This window comes from Kryptolebias marmoratus, linkage group LG17 (genome assembly GCF_001649575.2).
Source record: "Kryptolebias marmoratus isolate JLee-2015 linkage group LG17, ASM164957v2, whole genome shotgun sequence".
Lineage (NCBI taxonomy): Eukaryota > Metazoa > Chordata > Actinopteri > Cyprinodontiformes > Rivulidae > Kryptolebias > Kryptolebias marmoratus.
In genome coordinates this window covers 19,493,144-19,509,019 of record NC_051446.1, presented here as the reverse complement: position 1 = coordinate 19,509,019, position 15,876 = coordinate 19,493,144, and the positions used below count along the sequence as shown (strand labels likewise).

Genomic DNA, 15,876 nt, shown 5'->3' with positions numbered 1-15,876 from the left:
CCCCTCTAAACAATTCTGTTAATAGATAAGTCATTATTTACGGAGACGCAGGGGGAACCGTATCTGATGGGGGAACGCGGCTCGACGTAACAGCAGCAACTAGAGCACATTACTGCCCCCTATAGGTCAAGAGGACAAATAACACATTTTCTGTTCAAATTGCCAACCCGCCGCAGTGGCGTGTGTGTTGATCAAATTCACCCGCCACTTCAAATATTTACCCGCATTTGGCCGGTGGCGGGTGCTAATTTCCACCCCTGAAAAGAACTGACACTAAAAAATAGGATTCAGAGTACTCTTTGTGGACATGAGAGAAGCTTAAAGAAGAATAACTTGAATAACATTTAAGTGCATTATAACATTTAAGAAGAATGTCATTTGTTACATCACAATACAAAACTTACATACAGGAACTGTAGTAATTTAAACAAGAAGTAAAGGTTGTAATGACATAGTCAAAATATTTGGTAGAGATGTTTCCCTTGGCTAAAAGTCTTACCTGAAAAAAACAACATTCTTTAACAAATAAACTGGAGTATTTGTCGTAAATTATACCAGATTTTTCATACGAGTCCAATACATCAGGATTACAGATTGAGGTCGTCCAAACAAACGTCATCTCAGTTTTTATGTGTAAATTTGGCCCTTACTGCGACCCATACTTCTGTAATTGCGCATGCGTCGTTTCATTCAGTCAGACAACAACAGCCAGTAAACATGGCTGGGGTTGGTTTCCGACGGTTGGCAAAAACTCTCGCTAAGGGGAAAGGTCCTGGCCTTTCAGCCCTTTTATCGGGATGTAGAGCAGGTCAGTAGTGTTTTAGTCATGCTTACAAGCTGTGTGAAATAGCTTTATGTAAAGGTATTTTTCATATTTTATAGTTCTCATAGATGTAACCTTGACATGCTAATGGTAGCTTTTGCTAGCTGAGCGGCTGCTGCTAAAAGGGAAACACTGAAACTTTCCAAGGTTTTTCAATTCGTTTGAGCTTTGGCGCAATATTATTGCTGTTTTTTGTATTCATAAGCGCATTTGTCGTTGCTTTAGCCTCGGGTATGTCTAAGGACATGATTCCTGGTCCATACCCGAAGACTCCAGAAGAGCGAGCTGCCGCTGCAAAAAAGTACAATTTAAGGGTTGAGGACTATGAACCATACCCAGATAACGGCGAGGGGTGAGCTTTATTCTGAAAACCTCTATAGTCATAATACTTTTAAATGCACTTAATATTTACGTATTGTCATTGCAGGTGAAGAAAGTAAAGCCTATTGCATGTTCGTTTTGCTAAATGTTACTAAATGTCCTGACAGCTGCAGCAGTCATTGTTGACACTAAGAAACACAATTCACTGCATAACTACATGCCGTCGTTTTGTTTTTATAGCTTTGGTGACTACCCAAAACTACCAGACAAGTCTCAACATGAGAGAGACCCCTGGTACAATTGGGACCACCCTGATCTGAGGAGGAACTGGGGAGAGCCGGTAAGAAGCTGATGACTTTTACTGCTAGAAATTCAGGGTGTTGTTTTCTTTGATTAATTACAAATAATTTGACAATTCAACAAGACATATGTTGATGCATTGTATGTATTTTTGAAGATGTAAAGACCACAACAAAAATTTATACCAAGTTATATGTGATTACTTAATGTTTTTGAACCCTTTAAATGGAATGTGGAGCTCTTCTAATTGTTTTGGGGTCTAATACATCTTTAGAAATGTTTGCATTTACATTTGATGACACAGATTATCATAAATATCTCATTTGGGCTGGTAAGCATTATGATTACCTGTTTAGTGCTGTTTAGGACCTCTTTATGTTGGCAGAAGAGCTCAAAGCAGTCAGATCATGAAGAACATTTGAAAGTATCCAGTTGTGACTGGTGTCAGAGTGGTATAAATTAATCTTTTTTGGTGGTTGGGGTCTTTAAGATGCAAGTTTACCTCACACAGATGCCACATTGGTATCTATAAGTATACCTCAGACTTAATGCTCTTTGACCTATTCTTTAGGAGTTTGGCAGAGTTCACCCACTGACTGGGGCTACTAATGTAAGGGAACTCTGTGTCTGGTTATTTCGTTATTCACCACAAAGGTGTAAACCAAGAGGAACAACAAAACACATCCCTTTTTCCAAATTCTACAGTTGGCTGACTGTGTGAAGGATGAGATTCTGTGCCATTCTACAGCTTTAAAGCATTACGTGATAGTGGGTAAAAATGTGCATCATTCAAGAGTTCAACACAAAGGAGAAGAAGAACAAAAATGGTTGAAAAAGAAAAAAATGAACAAAACAAATAACTACATTAAATGAGGGGTGTAGCTAAATGATAGTCCGACAATATGTGCATTTAGGAGCCATATATTTTTTTTAATGTGACATCAACTAAATAATTGGCTTCTTTAATATGTCTTGTTTGCTTCCTAAATATTTTGTATTTAATAATATACAGTATATATAAGTTTGTGTTTGTATTAATTGTTTTAATGGTGTTTTCTCTTCTTTAAAAATAGTTTGCTGCACATTTATGTACTTTTTTATTTTTTTATTTTTTTTTTAAGATCCACTGGGACTTTGACATGCTCACCAGAAACCGTGTGGATATGTCTCCAAGCCCTGTGTCGTGGTCTTCAATGTGCAAACAACTGTTTGGCTTCATTGGGTTCATGTTGTTTATGTTCTACCTTGGAGAGAAATTTCCGTCCTACCAACCTGTTGTAAGTACAACCACCATTAGTATCTAATCAAATTTAAATTCTTAGGTATTCGAGACTAGCTTTGACATGTAATGGACATTTAAAAGATAACCTGGTAATGTCTGCTTTTGTTTTTTTAACTTGACATGTTTTTATTGTTTGTTTGTTTTGGGGTGGTTTTTTTTGGAAGGGGGGGGGGGTTGCAGGCATCTAACTCCCTGTGTCTAACAGAGCCTGCCAGTTTAGTTCAGGCTTCTGGTAAGGATGACTTTGGGATGTCTTCCTGGTGAGGCATTTTGGACACATCCAACTAGGTGGAAGAATTGCTGGTGAAATTATATCCAACTGCTTGCTTGTGAATGCCTTTGTGTCTCCATGAAAAAAATTGCTGTGAAAAGGGAGGTCTGAGAATCTTTGTTTAGACCTTGACCCTGTCCAAACAAGCGATATAAGATGGGTGGATGGTTATTATTTTGAACTAATGATTATGAAATGATGGTTAAAGGTTTAAAAAACGCATCAATCTTCATTTTTCTATGCACTCTCTGGGTCTTTATTTTAAGTCTTGTGTTATAAGTTAAGTCATATGATGTAAAAACAATGTCTCTTCTATAAAAGGTGGATTGAAATACCACTGTTTTGTGTTGCACCACCTTTACAGATAATCCTGGTTTTGGTTTGTTTTTTATTTATTATTTAATACCATGCACATTTTCATAAGAATTTCTTTTTTTTAGGCTCCAAAGCAGTATCCCTACAACGACCTGTACTTGGAGAGAGGAGGAGATCCTGAAAAACAACCAGAGGAAGTTAAAAATTATGAAATCTGATTCATAAAATACAATTCTACATGTGTATATATTTCTGACAACAATAAAAACTTATGTTAAACCTTTAAAATGTTCATCTGTGTGGGTGTTGGTTTTATGTGTAAAGAATGTCATAATGTCAAAGGATTCATTCTCATAATAAAATCAAAGTTTAAGATTTATCTAAATTACATCGTCATATTATTAAAAATAATTTATATTTGTAAATATAATTAGCAAGTTCGGGATGTATTTCTGTTGGGGTTACTGTCGGCCACTGCCTAATGAAAAATGTCCCAGTCGGCTGCCGTAGCGCAGTGACAACACGGCAGAAGCACTTTGGTCTGAGCTGCTCGACTGATAAGTAGCCCTGGAGCTTGTTAATACATACAGTCAAGTTGTGACACGTAGAATTTACGTAAGTTGATTTTAGAAGCACGATTTCTTTCAAATGTTGATTTAAATGTGCCTTTTAAGCTGAGCTTTTTGTTCTGTCGAAGCGTAGTAGGGGTGGTGGCTGTTGGTTAGCTTGATAGCAAAGGGCTCCGGATATTCTCTGGAAATAAAACTGCCAGGTGTTGACCACCTAAGTTGTTTTGGGGTAAAGGTAGCACACATTAAGTAATTATATCTTATCCCTAAAACACGAATAGTGGTCTAATCGCTGCCAATAGATTCTCCCTGTAGGATGTAATTCAATGAGGAAGGCTAATGCTAACTAGTTAGCTACATGTCAGATTTGTAGTAAAGAAATTTATTCAGGAGTGGCTCGGCGACCTGTTAGTTAGCGGTGATGTGATGTTTATTTAATATAAACGTAATTAAACTAATCTTGGCATAACACCTTTTTTTACACGCGTTCATGCTGACTTAGTGTAAATGAAGTTGACGAGCTATTTCCAGCTGCAGGTAATAGTCGGATGCAATCTGTTAAGCTTTGACTAAAATTATTAAACAAAAAATCTTAGGCAATGGAGGTTCAAAAATCGCAAGTGTTTTATTGTTTTTCACAGTTTGAAATGAAAATAATTAGCTTCTTTACTCCTTATTAACAGTTATTGAAATAAATGCATACTAATATTGACCTTTCTTTTGTGGTGGAACCATCACCTGCCCAGGATTTGAGGAACCTGAACACTTGCTGAGGAAGATGAGGCTGAAGGAAATTCAGAGGACTGCCCACCAGGCGTGGAGTCCTGCCGGGCACCATCCTATCTACCTGGCCTTAGGAACTTCAGCACAACAGCTTGATGCTTCTTTCAACACAACAGCTGCCATAGAGATATTTGAGGTGGATTTTGCCGACCCCTCTCTGGAGATGCAGCTCAAAGGGTCATTACCCACAACAAACAGGTACTTTATAGTATAATCTAATATATTAATGCCATAAACTCTTCTACTATATCAAAGCTACCTTGTATTGTAGTTGTCTACACTTGCAGAAGCCTGGATGCTGTAATGGTGTTTTTTCAGTCTCTAGTTTGTAGCCAGTTTATATGTTTTATCCCGATTCTGTTTTGTATAGTTTAAACAACTGAGCCCTGTGTCTTATTAACATTGGGTCAGAAAATGACATGAAGCAATTGCTTCAGCCTTGACATTTTGTTTGTTTGTTTGATTTCTGGTGTATTTTTTGTGTCATCAAGATGATACATTTAATTCTGTCTTTTCCTGTGATGTCCCGTAGGTTGCACAGTATTGTATGGGTAAATTTTGGAATGGGAGCAGAAGGTTCTGGAGGGAGACTTGTTGGTGGAAGCGAAAATGGCACACTGACTGTTTATAACCCGGAGGTCATAATAAGCTCTGAAGCAGACGCTGTTGTTGGACAGTCGGATAAACATACAGGACCTGTCCGAGCACTTGATTTTAATCCATTTCAGGTAAATCTGCGGTGATATTCTGTCACTGAAGATATCTCAGATGGAGGCACATCTCAGTAAGTTAATTTTATTTGTATTGTGTTCCGTCTTAGAGTAATCTTCTTGCATCGGGAGCGAATGATTCAGAGATATATATCTGGGATCTAAACAACTTCAGCAGTCCAATGACACCAGGAGCAAAAACACAGGTTTGTACTAGATGGGACATTATGGGACGTAAGTAAATGGATTCAAATTTGCTAATTAACCAAAATACAAAACTGAAGCTACAATCCTCTGTCAGTTTTCAGATTGATTTATTTCATCATTGTAATATAAAATCTATGAGTTAACAATAAAACATCAGGAAAATATTTGTAGTTTCTATATTTCTCAGTGCAGCTGCTCTTAGAGAATAGAGTTGTTGATGCTCTGGACTAAAATAAATGTTAAGATTACTTACTAAATTTTAGAACCCTCTATTACAAGCAACTACTAGCTCTAAAGGTTAATTTTCACACTTTGTAGACGGTTTTAGCGTAACATCTGCATTCGATCTTCAGAGTTTTGTTTTCCTCGGGCTCACAGGCTTGTTTGTGTTGACACTGACAGCTTGTGTCTCTTGTTTCAGCCCGCTGAGGACATCAGTGTTGTGTCCTGGAACAGGCAGGTTCAGCACATCCTGGCCTCTGCCAACCCCAGCGGGAAAGCAGTTGTGTGGGATCTGAGAAAGAATGAACCCATTATAAAGATCAGTGATCACAGCAACAGGGTTGGTGGCTTTTTTTTTTCTTTCTTTTTTAATTACAAAACACAGCAAGTCATGGTTTGCCTTCTTCTCTTTCTCAGTGACATCTATAGATGTTTGATTATTTTAGTAACAGCTTTTTGTCTGTGTTTATACTTCTTTAAGTTATTTTCTTGATCATAATATGTTTTACATAGTTGTACCATTTAATTTGTAATTATTAGATTACGCATAAAACTAATGTTCGTACGGTATTCCATTGTTTGTTCTGAAGGTATGGCATAATGGCATAAAATGAACTTGATAGAGATTCTTGAACTTGAGTATGTTTCTAAATGACCCGTGAACCAAGAGACACAAGTAAAAACAAAATAGAAACAGCATATTGACACTCAACACTGGTTATTTGCCACCTTTTAAGTTATCTTCATCAACAAGTAATTAAAACCAACACTTTTTGTATGCCTATAAAAGGTTATTTGAGAATGTAAAACATAAAGACAGTTGTTGCAAAAAAAAATATATATATTTTATCATCCTTTCATTCTGAGCTCATTTTGGGTTTAGTCATGCAATAAAAAATGAATTTGCATTCCTCTCAAATCAGGCAATCCTTGGGAAAAAAGGAATTGTTTTGTATCCGGTAGAAAAATAACAGCCATAATCTTTAATCCTGCTGATTATTTGATTTTTAGATGCACTGTTCAGGAATGCTGTGGCACCCTGACGTGGCCACCCAGCTGGTGTTGGCCTCTGAAGATGACCGACTGCCGGTCATCCAGATGTGGGACCTCCGGTTTGCCACATCACCTCTTAAAGTCCTAGAGAACCACACAAGGTGAGGCTCTAACTGATTACCTGTCATGAGAATTTACTTGTACACTTGCAGAACGTCCTCAGTGTCCCCTCTGTTGGTGCCTTTCAGGGGAATTCTGTCTATATCTTGGAGCCAGGCTGACTCCGAGCTCCTGCTGAGCAGCGCTAAAGACAACAGGATCCTCTGCTGGAATCCAAACACTGGAGAGGTTTGTGACATTTATTTCTGCTTTAGTGTCATCTGTTAATAACATTTTTAAGTTTGTACCTAGGGTAACTTTATGAATATTCACTGATCTGATCTTTTCTTCCATTTTAGGTGATTTATGAGCTTCCAACAACAAACCAGTGGTGTTTTGATGTCCAGTGGTGTCCCAGGAATCCAGCTCTTCTTTCTACAGCATCATTTGATGGGAGAATCACCGTTTACTCTGTGATGGGAGGAAGTCTGAAGGCTCAACAGCAAAGCACAGTTGACAAGGTAATGACTGCGAAGATTAAAAAAAATGGCGTTGTTTGTCCACAAGATGGTGCTCGTGAAAGAAATAAAACTGTGACGTCTCATGCCACCGAATCTAAAAGATCATTAAACCACTTCTTGGAAATTTAAAGATAGTTTTCTGAAGCAGTGTTGCATTTTTTTCTTCATTTATGTATGTTTTGCATTAAGTGAATAATCAATTTGTTTGCAACATATTAGAAAATATCACACGTCCATTACTGTTTACACATTTACATATAAACATGTCATTCTAGCCTAACCAGCCGTTTAGACTTACTCAGGTTACCATTACAGAAGCTTAAGAAAAACAGCAAATACTCAGGTTTCTGATTTTTGCTGCATAATTTGTGAATTAAAGAGCTACTTCTAGTTTTCTGTTAATCAAATGATTGTTTCAGCCGTTTTTTTAATAACGTTTCATATTTCCTTTCTTAACAGATATCCTCCTCATTTGATTCCATGGATCCCTTTGGTACTGGACAGGTGCTTCCTCCTCTGCCGGTTCCCCAGCCTGGTGTGCAGGACACCATCATCCCTCCTCTTAAGAAGCCACCAAAATGGGTGCGCAGGCCAGTCGGAGCGTCCTTTGGCGTAAGTGCGACACAAGAACATGTTACATGCCCGTTAACGGATAAGTTGTTGTTTTTCGGTCTTAATAAACTTGTTTTTTTCATTTTGTCAGTTTGGTGGAAAGCTGATAACCTTTGAGAATCCAAAGCTGCCTCCGGTGCAGAGCCCCCAGCCTGTCCCCAGGCAAGTGTTTGTGAGCCAGGTTACCACGGAGACGGAGTTCCTCCAGCGCTCCAGGGAGCTCCAGGCGGCGCTGCAGTCGGGTTCTTTCAACAACTACTGCCAGGCTAAGATTCAGAACGCCAAATCAGACGCAGAGCAAGATATATGGAAGTTCCTTTTGGTATGCCTGCCTCCATATTGAGATTTAAATCTTTCAGTCACTGACGTGTTGTGAAGTTTTACATCAAGTGGCTTTCTGTGATTACAGGTTAACTTTGAGGATGAAGCACGCATTAAATTCCTTAAACTTTTGGGTTTCAACAAGGATGATTTGGAGAGAAAGGTATTCTAACACAGTTTATTGCTGTGGCAAGATAATAAACAAATTCTCGAGTTTGCATTGACGCACTATAAGCCATTCGGTGTCTGATATGTAAAAATGTGTTGTTTCAGATCTCAAAATGCTTGGGAAAGAATTTTCAGTCCAATGGATATGGAGTGGATGCCAACGATCTTGCAGAGAAGATGCAGCGACTCACTGCTGAGGTCAGCGTTTCTTCACACGCAGTCTGTTTTTCAGCTGTGTGGTTGCTGCTTGTTGTAAAAATGTATTGCTATATAAATGTATATTGTTTTCAGAGGTCTGATGAAGCACCAGCTGATGCTCGAACCTCAGGCTCCGTTTCACCAGCCGACTTTTTTAGTCAGACCCCAAAGGAAACGTCCAACTTCAAGATCCCTGTATCATGTGGTACAAATACTCGACTAAAAATAACATGAATAATTATTATTTAATCACCTCACACCATCACATTTTATGACTGCAAATATAGCCACATGTTGTATTAAATTGATGTAACCCATCATGTCTTTCATTTATGCAGACACTGATGGTTTAATAAGCCAGGCGCTGCTGGTTGGGAACTTTGAGGGAGCGGTGGATCTGTGTCTGAATGACGGTCGCTACGCTGAGGCCATTCTGCTGTCCATCAGCGGAGGAGAGGAGCTTCTGAAGAAGACGCAGCAGAAATACCTCAGCAAGCAAAAGAACAGCATTTCAATGGTAAGGAAATCATTGCTAGTGGCTCGATTTTTACAAGCAAGGGGAGATAATAGTCTTTGGTAATTTGCCCAAACTGTAGCTTATATCGTCAGTGGTGACCCAGAACTGGAGGGACATCGTCGAAAGCTGTGAGCTGGATAATTGGAAGGAAGCTCTTGCTGCGCTGCTGACTTATGCTCATCCCGAAGACTTTGCTGGTTTGTGTGGTAAGTTAAAGTTTAGTGTAGTGGTGCACAGATCATGCTTTGACTTGTCTTTCTCGTGGGAAAATTATACAACTCCAGCAGTACTTGTTCAACTTTGTGAATAACATAGCAGCCTGCGCTGTTCCTTATTATCAGTTCACTGTTTATTCCATCTTATCATTAAGTAAGTTGTTTTAATTTGTATTGATAGATACCCTGGGAAGTCGTTTGGAGCATGAGGGCACAGAGAAGCGCTGCCTGCAGGCCTGTTTGTGCTACATCTGCTCTGGAAACATTGAAAAGTTAGTGGAGTGTTGGGCCTTGCATAGAGACTGCGCTTCTCCTCTTGGACTAGAGGTAGAGTATAAGATTTAGTTTAGAGTTTTCATTATCTGAAGAAAGAAAATGCCCGAATTAATTCTTACAGAATTTATCAACAGATGTTGAATGCTTATTTGTTAAAATGCAGTTCAAATAAAGATTTTTTTTTTAAATGCACTTTGAGAAATGAGAGCAATGTTTTGTTGGGTCCATTTTCTAATAAATGCATTTGTCCCTGTTAAAGGATCTGGTTGAAAAAGTAATGATGCTTCGAAAGTCCATTGAACGCCTCCGCAACAGCGAGGTGGCAGTCCAGAGCCACATCCTGGCCGAGAAGCTGACCTGCTACGCCGGCATCCTGGCTGCAGAGGGCAGCTTAGCCACCGCCATGGCCTACCTGCCAGAGAACTCAGACCAGGTACCAGACCTCATTTCAGAACTTCAGCTTCCTGTTTTCGTTTGCTTGTTTACCGTATGGTAACGTTGTTTGGTCGTCCGCTTCCTCAGCCTGGGATCATGATGCTGAGAGACAGGCTGTTCCACGCTCAGGGAGAGGCCACTGTCCACCAGCAGCCTCCGAACTCCTTCAACAGAGGCGGGGCGCCAACCGCCAAGCCCACTCCTGCTGCTCAGGCTCCTCAACCCATTGCACAAATTAGGGTAGAAATACATTTTATCATCAACAAATTTATATTTGATCCCAACACTTTGTTTAAAATGATAAATGCTTGTGATTTGATTGTTTTTTTTTTTTGCTTTAACTTTAGGGTCAATACCAGCCTCCTGCTCCTGCTCCCGCTCCTGCTCCTGCTCCGATGGCTCCACAACAGCAGCCTCGTATGCCATCAGTTTTTACTCCTCAACCCCCTCCATCCAACCAAGGGCCTGGTATGCCGCCCAGTTCGACCCGTCCTGCCAGAAGACCCTCTTACCCACAACATCCTGCTGTGACTCCAGGTTTGATCATTTGTATGACAAGAGAAGTTATTCTATTCAACACTAAATATGATTGATTACATGTTTTGTATTTCCGTTTTTTGGGGTTTTTCCCAGGTTTTTCTCCAAATCAGCCATTCCAGCCTCAGCCTGCCTCCACTGCCGGGCCCTTCCCTCCTCCAGGCCCTTCGGTGCCAGCTGCTAACTTATCAGGACCTCAACTGCCACCTTCGTCATCGACCCATGGAGGCCTGCCCCCCATGCCCAGCCCTGGGTTGCCGCCAACAAGCTTCGTCCCGTCTACCTCTTTACCTTCAGGCATCATGTCTCCCACCTCACAACCAGGAGGCCCGGTTTCATTGTATCCAGGGGGCTTTCAGAACCAGGGACCCTCAATGGCACCTGGTCCCTATGCTCCGATGGGATCTGGGTATCCCCCAGGAGGTCCTGGAGCTCCTGCAGTAAACCCCTTCCCTGCCCCCGTTGTTGCTCCTCCCCCTACAGGTACACGCCAAATCGATCATAGTAAAACAATAATTTCAGGTAGAATAATCTTTTTGGGCTTTTTTTTTTTTTTTTACATTTTTACCAAACATATTCCAAGATTAGAGCTTGATCTGCACAGCTTTACTGAAGTGAACAGGATTTAGTTGCTCATATTCAGCTGTAACTTCATTTCTGACTTGCAGGATACTTTCCCTGGCTGAATTCCCAGTGTGATCTTGAAGGTGACAATGTTAGGGCTTGATATGGAATAGGGAGCATCATTCCATGCACAGTGTGACCAGAAAAACAGAAACCTGTACACCGCAATGCAGCGCATTGCAATATCCCTGAAATACGTCCCCAATCAAGGGAATTTTTGATTTTTTTTAATTGAAATTCTTTTTTGTTTTTCTGGTTCTTTGGTTGTTGCTTGTTCCGCCCCATGCTTGAAGGGAATGTTGACATTTAAGAATTGATGTATTTGAAATGATATAAGGCATTAATACTAGGATAGCATGACGTCAAAGTTTTGTCTTGGATTATTTAGTGTCATGCCTTTAATAATAACTTACATAGGTAGGCTGTATAAAGATCTTAAAATAAAGTATTAATTTTACAGCATTACATTTGAATTTGCAGACATTCGTCTTGCTAGTTTGTTATATAAACACATTGTTACTTTTCAGAGATTACTGCTTCAATATTTTGCCATATTTGTTGTTTTGGTTTTTGCTTAAAGTGCAAAAATCGTAGTAGTTTAGTGGCATGTTTTGACTTGCAGAGTGTTGCAATGTAGACTAACTTTGCTTCAAAGTGACTGAATTAAGCTGTTGTCACACATAAAGACCACAGATTCTGGTTGGCACATTTTTTTCACTTTCCCTAGCAATGAAGAAAATACAGCATGTTGAGGGTTAACGGCCATATTGGCACTAAATTCGACATGACCTAATATTAATGTTAACAAGAGTGGAAAGTATTACATGGTTAAGAAAAAAAATAGGATTAAAAATATCAAGTGTTATTGAAGCATGTCACAAATTGTTAGCAGAAGTTCTTACTGTGTCCACACATTTGTCTTCTCACATACAGTTTGTCCAGTTGATGTCTTAAAACGTCAGCGCTTCATTGCATCTGTGAAAACAGCTTTATTTTGTCTTTTTTTGGTTGCTTGGGTGTGACCCTTTCTTTCCATTTTCTTTAAATCTTTATTGTTGTTTTTGTTTAGGACCTCAAGAGGGCTGGAACGACCCACCGACAGTCCGAGGTGGACCCAGGAAGAAGAAGGTATCTGTTCATTCTTCTCCATCGTTTCAGTTTTGTGTGTTACTCTTTAATTGGTAAACTTAACCAAACTAGTTTCCTTAGCTCTGTCATTTGCAAACACTTTTTTTTTCCTTCTACTTAAAAAAATACAATAATTGTAAACTTTACAGTCATTGTAAAAGATACATCGTTTTATTTTTTTAAGGTTTTATGTACGTAGACATGATGGAGAAAGAATTATCTGGTTTTTAAAACAAGATAAAACGACCTCAGATGAACAAACAAAACATGACACATGACACCACATTATTATTAATTTACCAGCTGAGCCAAACGCAGAAGCAGTGTGTGAAGAATCGGCACATCATTAATATTTCCTGAGGCTTTTAGGCGGAAACCAGTCGCTGCTTATCAGATGTTAGTCATCTGATCAGCTGCTAGTGTGACGTGGCACAAGTAAGCCAGTAAACATGAATAATTGTGGGAATTGCAGTAGGGCTATAATCGATCCCACAAAAAGTATTCAGAATTATTAAAAAGATTTGTTTCGGGGTGTTACACTCACTGTCAAACCATTTAAAATGCTAGAGAAAAAGTTGTACAGATTTAGTTTAAGCAATATTTTCAGATTTATTAACATAAACAAAAGTTGGTTGAATAATAGGAAATACTTTGTTTTAAGGCATCCCTGTTGTATGAAATTGTTAAATTATTAAAACAGAATTGTGATTTTTTTTTTTCTTCTTTTTTTTTAAGAAAAGAGAAATGATTCCAAAAATAACAATTAGCTTTTGGTAATGAAGAAAATCTGAATCTGTTTTCCGTTCGTGTGTAAGCAGGTCCCTGATAACTACACTCCACCAGCTCCCATCACAGCTCCCGTTATGGGTTTCCCAGCGGAGGCCCCGCAGCCCCACAACCACGCCCAGGTCCCCCCCGGAGCCCCTCAGGAGCCCAGCGTACAGGTTGGTCTCTCAACGAGGAGCTTGTCGGCTGAATTGTCAACGGTAGCGCGCGCGGTTGAGAACGGCGTCATGTTGTGTTTGTGTGCCCCGTGTTGCTCAGCTCCTCCAGCAGCTACCAGCGGAGAGAGTGGAGCAGAAAGAAATCCCAGCTGAGCACGTGATCCTCAAAAGCACCTTCGACAGCCTGGTGCAGCGCTGCCAGCTCGCTGCAGGAGATCCAGTAGGTTTCAGCCCTCCGGGAAGCATCCTGATTTCACCGTTGTATTCTTATATGTGTCAGTTTGAAAAGAAAAATATATTTTCTTATGAAATGACCAAAACTGTGTATTTTTCAGCAAACAAAAAGGAAGCTCGACGACGCTGGAAAGCGTTTAGGACACCTTTATGATAAACTGAGAGAGCAGTCGGTAAGTTTTTATCACCACAAGGTGGAGGAGGATCATTGTTTAATGTTTTTACCCGTGTGTGTATTTGATCAAAATATCCTGTGAACCGCTGGACGTATTTTAATAAAATTTGAATGTACAGCTACAAAGAGAAACCCTGAGTCAAGATGGCTGCCACAGCCTGTTGACATTAACCAACACAAAAAAAACTATCAAATTAACAGGTATTGAGCTAAAATTGAATGTGATAGTAGCTGAGCATGACTTCTTGCAATATTGCATGGGATTATTGTGCATAATATTACTTTAAAGGTTTGACCAAAAGGTCTGCAATTTATCATCTCTAAACATAATCTTAGTGTAAAACAGTCTGAAAGGCAGGGGGTGAAATGCATCCTTTTAAGGAATGCTAGGTAGGTCTTTAATTTTCTTATTGTTTAAAGGAAATTTAAAAAATTAAACTAGCCTGTGTTTCCAGCACCTGCTTGAGAAACCCACACACTGATAAAACTTTAGAGTTTATGCTGGTAGTTCCAACTGTCAATCAGAAGATGGTAGCAATAACTAAATGGATGAGTTTTAACTGCATCAAGTCATCTCTTTTCTTTTAGCTCTCTCACAACATCCTGAACGGGCTCCACGAGATCAGCCGCTGCGTTGCAAGCCAGAACTACCAGCGGGGCCTGGAGGTCCACACTCAGGTGGTCAGCAGCAGCAACTTCAGTGAGATCTCTGCCTTCATGCCCATCCTCAAAGTGGTCATGACCATCGCCAACAAGCTGGGCGTCTAACGGCCCGAGGACACCACCAACAACTTTTCAGTGTTATGCTGTTAAATATATTTATTTCTCCATGGCCTGATGATGTGCGTCAACACTGAGAATATTGGCTGGGAAAAATGGCCGAATGTGGTTCTCATCATGCCGTAACTTGTCCCTCCTAGAGGACATGGCTGATTGAGACAGTGAGGTGGGTTTTTGTAGAAGTCTGTCAGTGTTGCTGTGATCATTTTACCAAAAAAAAAAAAAAACAAACAAACAAAAAAAAAAAAAATAAGATGAATGTATTCTGAAAGTTGTGATTCAGTGTAGATTCAACAGTTGATGTAAAACTCAAAGCAAGTGGTTTGAATCGATGCTGTGGTTGTCCAAGTAGGTGGTAGGTCATAAACCTCGTTACATCTTACTGCAGTTTATATTTTTTTGACAGTTGTACAAAAAAAACAAAATGTTTTGATTGCATACGTGCAGCAGCACTCCGGCTCCAGAAAGGTTACATCCAGGGCTCACACGTCCAGAAATGATGACAATAAAAACTGGGGTCATGATCGACTTTGTCACTGTGCACTCTGTATGAAAGAGGAACAGACTGACAATCTGGTATTTATTGTTAGATTTGACAAAAAACAAAACAAAATGCACCAAGAGCAGTTCATCCACACTGTAAACTAGTTTCTGCTTCTCCTGTGTTTGTAGGTTGAGTTCAGTTGATAAAAGCATTGGGAGTTTGGGCCAAAACATTGCAGAAAAATGGTTGATTGTGATTGTCAGGCTATTAATATTACCATTTTTTAAAATTTTGTGTTAGCCTAGACCTGTAACAGTACCCCTATAGTTTTTTTTTTTGTTTGTTTTTTTAAGATTTGCTTTAGTATGTACATTACCCAGGCTTGTCTCCTCATCCACTGCTGAATTTGCACAGCAGTTTGTAAAACATTTATATTAATTTCAGTTGAACTACTTCCTTCCTTCCTTCGCTCTTTGTGCAACTCTCTTCTTCTGTTGTTCCTGCTCTCCTTTCTATGAAGGCACTATTGTATCCTTTGGTCATTTCCGATTACTTTTCTTTTTTTTGTCTTTCATTAGATGAACCAATAATTCAACAATAATACAAGAACAGACAGAATAAACAGAGTTTCGTAGCTGCAATAATAACAATAATAATAATAATCCTGGGTCATTTGGTGTGTTGTGGCAGCAGAAGGCAGGAAAGTGCCTCGGTGTGCTCGTTTTGGCTGCACAGATATTTATACGATCCATTGTTGCTTACTTTACTCATTTCGCTAACTTTTTTCAAAATAAAGCATCACTTGAAATATT

At 39.5% G+C, this 15,876-nt stretch overlaps 2 protein-coding genes across 4 annotated transcripts; both read left to right on the top strand.

Annotated features, from left to right (window-relative positions):
* The first annotated feature begins 679 nt into the window (after positions 1–679).
* ndufb8 (NADH:ubiquinone oxidoreductase subunit B8) lies at positions 680–3,604 on the top strand. Its single transcript, XM_017435304.3, has 5 exons — positions 680–808; positions 1,049–1,175; positions 1,385–1,484; positions 2,566–2,721; positions 3,438–3,604. Exons 1-5 carry the CDS (start codon positions 718–720, stop codon positions 3,528–3,530), a joined length of 567 nt encoding a protein of 188 aa, XP_017290793.2. The 5' UTR covers positions 680–717; the 3' UTR covers positions 3,531–3,604.
* A 115-nt stretch (positions 3,605–3,719) lies between these two features.
* Positions 3,720–15,876, top strand: sec31b (SEC31 homolog B, COPII coat complex component). Of its 3 annotated transcripts, none has more exons than XM_017438065.2 (26): positions 3,720–3,927; positions 4,628–4,862; positions 5,197–5,392; positions 5,485–5,580; positions 6,003–6,143; positions 6,815–6,957; positions 7,045–7,144; positions 7,255–7,416; positions 7,876–8,028; positions 8,120–8,350; positions 8,438–8,512; positions 8,623–8,715; positions 8,809–8,920; positions 9,054–9,232; positions 9,312–9,438; positions 9,629–9,774; positions 9,983–10,156; positions 10,246–10,398; positions 10,506–10,695; positions 10,792–11,178; positions 11,364–11,402; positions 12,389–12,447; positions 13,266–13,391; positions 13,492–13,611; positions 13,727–13,798; positions 14,389–15,876. In XM_017438065.2, the coding sequence occupies exons 2-26, from the start codon at positions 4,660–4,662 to the stop codon at positions 14,566–14,568; spliced, it is 3,657 nt and encodes a 1,218-aa protein (XP_017293554.1). In that variant the 5' UTR covers positions 3,720–3,927; positions 4,628–4,659; the 3' UTR covers positions 14,569–15,876. The 3 variants fall into 3 exon arrangements, with proteins under 3 accessions (XP_017293554.1, XP_017293547.1, XP_017293561.1); XM_017438058.2 differs by having other exon boundaries at positions 13,263–13,391; XM_017438072.2 differs by lacking the exon at positions 11,364–11,402 and having other exon boundaries at positions 13,263–13,391.

What these genes read in the sequence shown, in the direction of transcription:
- ndufb8 (XM_017435304.3), top strand. Translation starts at nt 718, where the DNA reads ATGGCTGGGGTTGGTTTCCGACGGTTGGCAAAAACTCTCGCTAAGGGG. An exon ending in TACCCAGATAACGGCGAGGG is followed by an intron (nt 1,176 to 1,384) that starts GTGAGCTTTATT and finishes TTGTTTTTATAG; the next exon opens with CTTTGGTGACTACCCAAAAC. An exon ending in TTCCGTCCTACCAACCTGTT is followed by an intron (nt 2,722 to 3,437) that starts GTAAGTACAACC and finishes TCTTTTTTTTAG; the next exon opens with GCTCCAAAGCAGTATCCCTA.
- sec31b (XM_017438058.2), top strand. Translation starts at nt 4,660, where the DNA reads ATGAGGCTGAAGGAAATTCAGAGGACTGCCCACCAGGCGTGGAGTCCT. An exon ending in AGACTTTGCTGGTTTGTGTG is followed by an intron (nt 9,439 to 9,628) that starts GTAAGTTAAAGT and finishes TTGTATTGATAG; the next exon opens with ATACCCTGGGAAGTCGTTTG. An exon ending in GTGGACCCAGGAAGAAGAAG is followed by an intron (nt 12,448 to 13,262) that starts GTATCTGTTCAT and finishes TTCGTGTGTAAG; the next exon opens with CAGGTCCCTGATAACTACAC.